The following is a 5,907-nucleotide window of genomic DNA, read 5'->3' as shown; positions in this document are numbered from 1 at the left end:
TTTGGGAGAAATGAAGTAACAGCAGCCTAAATTGAGCTTGAGCATTCCTGAATTTTGAGAGTGTTTAAATCTGGAAGGCAGGTGCTAGATTCCCTTTCTGAATATTAGATAAATCTGGAAAGGAAAAGCCAATTTCTGCTTCCATGGCTCAGAAGTGGAAATCCTCCTGTACTGTACCTAAAGCTGCCCAGGTCCTCTAGTAGAGCCTTCCCTCCCTTACTTATCATTTTAACTTCTGGTGGGATCCACATATCTCCCTTGCTAGGCTTCAGCTAGAGAGAGGCACTGTCCATTAGTCCACCCAATTCCTTCTTTGGGGGCTGCCAGGCGGGGTCACACCATCATCCCTAATCCAGTCTGGGGAAGTCTTCTGAGGGTGATATCTGGGCCAAAGCCTTCTACTCCTTGGGCATACTTGTTCCCTATTCACAGTGCTAGCCCCTTCTAGCAGCCAGCTCTCCATTCACAGCAAGCTGCGGTGCATGGGGTCTCACAGCTTCCCCACTTCCTCCCCCTCCCTTTCCTGTTGATAGCTGCCAAGGGAATGCTGGGAAATGTAGTTCCTTCCCTGCTCCAGGGCTGGCTCTTTAGGCAGGGAGCTGGCCAAGGAGCTACAGTTCCCAGGGCCCCTTGGGTTCTCATCTCTCATGTTGGTTCCCTGCTGCTCTGAGGCTCTGCTTCTGCAGCGCTGCAAGCGGGGAGGAAGTGAGTGTTATGGGCCCCCTTCTGAGCTTGGGCCCAGCACTATGGAGCCATTGGAGCCATGGTAAATCCGGTACTGTATGACAATATACATGGATGTCGAATTGATCATGTTGTACAAATTTTAAAAGTTGCAGTTTATCCATCTGGTGCTAAAATTTCAAAAACACCGAAAAGACATAAGAGACTAATTCTTATTTTCAAATGGGATTTTAAGCATGAAGGAGCCTAAATCAATTGACTAGAAAGGTTATCATCACCCTTGTTGGCCAAGGCAACCAGATGATGTTGTTCTTCTCCAAAGAGGCCACTGGTGAGGCCTCCGCTGGAGTACTGTCTCCAGTTCTGGGTGCGGCACTTTAGGACAGATATGGACAAATTGGAGCGAGACCTCAGGAGAGAAACAAAAATGATAGACACTTTGGAAAAGGTGACCTCTGAGGAAAGGTTAAAAACACTGGGCATGTTTAGTCTTAAGAAGACTGAGGGGGGACTTGAGAATGGTCTTCAAATATGTTAAGGGATATTATAAAGAGGCTGGTGATGGATTGTTCTCCATGTCTACTGAAGGTAGGACAAGAAGCAATGGGCTTAATCTACAGCCTTAGAAATTTAGATTAGATATTAGGAAAAAACATTCTAACTATAAGGGTAGTTCAGCTCTGGAACAGGCTTCCAAGGGAGGTTGTGGAATCCCCATCATTGGAGATTTTTAAGAATAGGTTGGACAAATACTGGTCAGGTTTACTTGGTCCTGCCTCAGCACAGGGGGCTGGAGTTGATGACTTCTCAGGATCCCTTCCTCACCTACATTTCTGTTATTCCACACTCACTTTGACAGGTTATCCAAGTCCCTGGACTCGTCTGTGATTCTTGATACTGAATCTGATCATCCCAGATGACAGCTCATGTTCTGCCTTTGATGATAGCTGGCAATAACTGCTCCTCTCTACTCTTCTCACTCAGCAAGTCCCATGGGGAATGAAAACCGAACAGAGCTGATACAATTACACTTCCAAACCTTCTCGTCCCTCCCCGAGATGCAGCTGCTGATTTTCCTGGCCTTTCTGCTTGTGTACCTGCTCAGCCTCTGTGGGAATGCCACTGTTGCGCTCACTGTCCACACTGACCACTCCCTCCACACACCCATGTACTTCTTCCTGGCCAATCTGGCAGTGCTGGAGATCTTCTATTCTTCTGTCATTGCCCCCTTGGCTCTGGTCAACCTCCTGTCTGGGAGGAAGGCCACCATCTCCCTTGCTGGCTGTGGCACCCAGATGTTCTTCTTTGTCTTTCTCGGCAGTGCCGACTGCATCCTGCTGGCCGTCATGGCGTATGACTGATATGTGGCAATCTGCCACCCACTGCGCTACACCCTTATTATGAACTGGACGGTCTGTGCTTGCTTGGTGTCAGGGTCACTGGTTCTGGGGTTCCTGTTAGCCTTGCAGTTGACCATCCTGCTATTTCATCTACCATTCTGTGGCACCAATGAAATCAATCACTTCTATTGTGACGTGCTGCCCGTCTTGCGGTTGGCATGTGCAGATGCACAGATCCACCAGGCCACCCTCTTTGTTGTTAGTGTGATAGTCCTGACTATACCCTTCCTGCTGATTTGCATCTCCTATGTCTTTATTGTGGCTGCCATCCTGAAGATCCGCTCTGCAGCTGGTCGGAACCGTGCCTTCTCCACCTGCTCTTCCCACCTGACAGTCGTCCTCCTGCAGTACGGCTGCTGCAGCTTCATATACCTACGCCCCAGCTCCAGCTACTCCCCGGAGCAAGGCCAGGTGGTGTCTGTGGTCTATACCTTTGTCACCCCCTTACTGAACCCCCTTATCTACAGCATGAGGAACAAGGACCTAAAGGATGCTCTGGGGAGAGCGCTGGGAAGGGCAATGCTGTCCCAGAGAAAGTGACCACTTTGGACCATTGGTCGGTAAATGACACCTCCACCGAAGACACAACAGGCGATTGGATGGCTCTTGGATATTGGACGTTGGCTGAAGAATGTTTCATCTCTAAGACATCAGTTCCTGTCTTGTCACTGGTAGGGGCTGGGAGTGGGATTGTGATATTATCTAGGCAGGTGCTATGGAGCATTACTCTGATTCTAAGGAAATTTAGGATTCACTTTAGGAACTGTATCCAGGGAAGGATGAAACAGATGGTTTGTCTAAGAGCAGAAAAGGCTCAGACTTCTTTGGCGTGTGGATGGACACACTGGTTAGATAGCCTAAAACAGTTCTTATAGTCCTCTGTAAAAGCAAAAGGCAGGTTAAGCTTTATGGAGTGCTGAGGAGTGGCATAGTGTGTCTACCTTGAGAATGAGGGCAAAATAATCCAAGCTTTATGATCATTAATAAGAAAATAATTAATGATTATGCTCCAGCTGCTGGCTCTCCATTTGCTTCTGAGCTTTGCCTGTTAGTCATTCCATGACAGGATGAGAGGTACTTCACCTATACAGCTGGAAAACGTAAATCTGTATCACTGCATAAACCATAGGAATCCCTATGGAACCTAAAAGGAATATTGCCACTGCAGTTCCTGCACATGACCACAGGTGACAGTGTTGCCTTGCAATGGAAACCAAAGGAGAGCTAGAGTCTGGCAGCGAGAAATTCACTGCTTAAAGTGAACAGCAAGAAAAAATAAATTCATGTCCATGATGATTTTTATTATGCATCCCAACACCATGACATCATCTGAGGAGAGCATGCAGTACTCTCCTCCTCTCTGAAATAAATGATTATACATGCCTTTTATCACCAATAAAACAGATTCCTGGAAAGTTAATGCTCATTCTTTGACTTACTAACCCTGTCCTTGCTGTCTTAGTGGCACGGGTGGCAATTAAAATGCCCCAAGCTCCTCTCGTGATAATGGGTCAGATTTCAAAAACTCAGGCTTTTAGATCTGATCATAAAATTGTGAACCTAATTTGTTTTTGCAATGACTGCAATTGTTGATGGAAATTGAATATGTACATATATAAATGGCCTGTTAAGCGATAGTGATCCTTAGAGGATAGAGCCCTGGACTGGGACTCAAGAGATCTGGGTTCAACTTGTTCCTCTGCCACTGGCCTGCTGGGTGACCTTAGGCAAACTTCCAAAAAAAAAAATCAGAACATTTTGTTTTGACATTTTTTAAATGAAATGTTTCAATGTTTTGCTTCAAAATTTCCTTTACTTTTATATATATAAAGTTTTAAATGGTCAAACTCAAAAGGCTCAATCCTTTTTTTTTTTTTTTTACTTTTCAATTTGCCAAAAAATTTGAGGAAAAACTTTGGCCTTGAATGAACCCAAAATGCATTTTACCCTCTTGATTTTTTCAGAATTGCCAGTGAACTGGAAAAGACTTTTTTTTCACTGTGATGGGGACTGTAAACCCTGAACTGGTGACAAAGGGGTTAAAGAACTGCTCTGGGCAAGGCTAGCCTCTCCCTCCAGCCCTGTCAGTCATGTCAGGGTTGGTGTGACGTGGTGAACTAGGTCCCGAGGCCCCCTCCTAGAGCCTTTGCAGCCCTGCTGCACTGCACCCCAGAAAAGAACAGAGGGACAGTCCTCCAGATGGACTAGAGTGGCTGCAGAGAAGCAGCCAATCAGAGGGGCTGCTGGAGTGGCCAATCAGGGGCCAGAAGGGCCCTATAAAAAGAAGCAGCAGAAGCAGAGCAGTCAGTTGCTGCCTGGAGTTTGAAGAGGCCGTACTGGGTGCCTGGCTGGTTGGAAGAGCAGCAGGACCATGGACAGCTCACTGCAGTCATGACTGAGCCCAGAACCTAGCCAGACTGAGTGAGGGTATTGTGATGGGCACTGTTGGTCTGACTGAAGACTAAGCCCATGGAGGGCTGCCAAAAAGGACATACCAACTGAGGGTACTGAGATGGGCCCTGTTGCAGTGTTAGAGAAAGCTGTGTCTCCGGGAAGGAAGCCTTAGTGCTACGGCCCTGTACCAGGGCCATGAGAAAGAACTAGAGACTATACCCCAGAATGGGGGACAGTGGGTGTGGGATAGCTCAGTGGTTTGAGCATTGGCCTGCTAAACCTAGGGTTGTGAGTTCAATCCTTGAGGGGGCCATTTAGGGATCTGGGGCAAAAATCTGTCTGTGGATTGGTCCTGCTTTGAGCAGGGGGTTGGACTAGATGACCTCCTAAGGTCCCTTCCAACCCTGATATTCTATTCTATGGCTCGGTGAGAGGGATGAGTCACTGAAGACCTGCTGAATAACCATCAGCCAGGAAGGCACTTGTGAGAAGTGAGTGCTGACCTCATTACAGGTGGAATAAGGGTTTAAAAGCAGGAAGTTCCAGACAGTTGCTGGGCTGCTCTGGGAGAGAGCAGACAGTAGCTCTACAGCTCCCAAGAGGGACTCCTGGAGAACTTCAGGGAAACTGCCCTCAAGCAGGTCATTCCCCAATTACCAGCACTTACAGATCCCAAGGGGAGCAGTTAAACATTCTGTGCTGCAACCCTCCACCCTTCCCAGTGGTAGTGAATTGGAAACAATACTGAAAGGGCTCGTGGAGTGGGCTGCCAGAAATCCCATCCTTTCAAACGCAGACAGACCATTTGGTGTAATTTAGTATTGAGTAGACTCCCGTTTGTGCCAGCAGGGGCGTCCTGCGGATTTAGCAGTGCCCAGTCATCAGGAGGTGCCCATGAGAGACCCAAGCATTGTGACATTCACCCACCTCTATTTATAATGGCCTACTCCAGGGATTTTGGCACCTTCTGTTGAAGCATATACTGGTCCCTGTCAGAGAAAGGATACTGAGATAGATGGGCTACTGGTCCAGTCCAGTCTGGCAGTGACTGTGTTCCTAATATCTACTTTACTGTGCGTGCCTTCATTCCATCTCTGCCCTTTGAGGACTACTTTCAGAGATGGGAAGCATTTCAGTTTCTATGAACCCTCCAGTCCTAGATTTCCTACTCGCCTTGCAAATAAGGGCTCAGTTAGTGCCAGTTGCAATGGCGTCTTTTCTAGTGCTGACAGCTGATAGAGACCCTTCCAACTCATTTCATACAGATCACTGAGAAGCCTCATAAATTTTAAAGGCTAATCTGACCCTCTGTATAATACAGGCCATAGAATGTCACCCAGTTACCCCTGTATCGAGCCCAGTAGCTTGTGAGCCCATCTGACTTGATCATTACCTGCTTGTGGTTAGATTGGCACTGGTTACCTAGAGG

General features: G+C 47.4%; 1 protein-coding gene across 1 annotated transcript; it reads left to right on the top strand.

Annotated features, from left to right (window-relative positions):
* The first annotated feature begins 1,676 nt into the window (after nucleotides 1-1,676).
* Nucleotides 1,677-2,624, top strand: LOC135878612 (olfactory receptor 10V1-like). The gene is given in 1 exon segment (XM_065404322.1): nucleotides 1,677-2,624. A coding segment is annotated over 1 exon segment (948 nt).
* Nucleotides 2,625-5,907: the final 3,283 nt, after the last annotated feature.

The sequence above is a fragment of the Emys orbicularis genome, chromosome 4, assembly GCF_028017835.1.
Source record: "Emys orbicularis isolate rEmyOrb1 chromosome 4, rEmyOrb1.hap1, whole genome shotgun sequence".
In the NCBI taxonomy this organism is placed as follows: domain Eukaryota; kingdom Metazoa; phylum Chordata; order Testudines; family Emydidae; genus Emys; species Emys orbicularis.
Note: the sequence above shows the minus strand (reverse complement) of the source record. Positions and strands in the feature narration are given on the sequence as shown.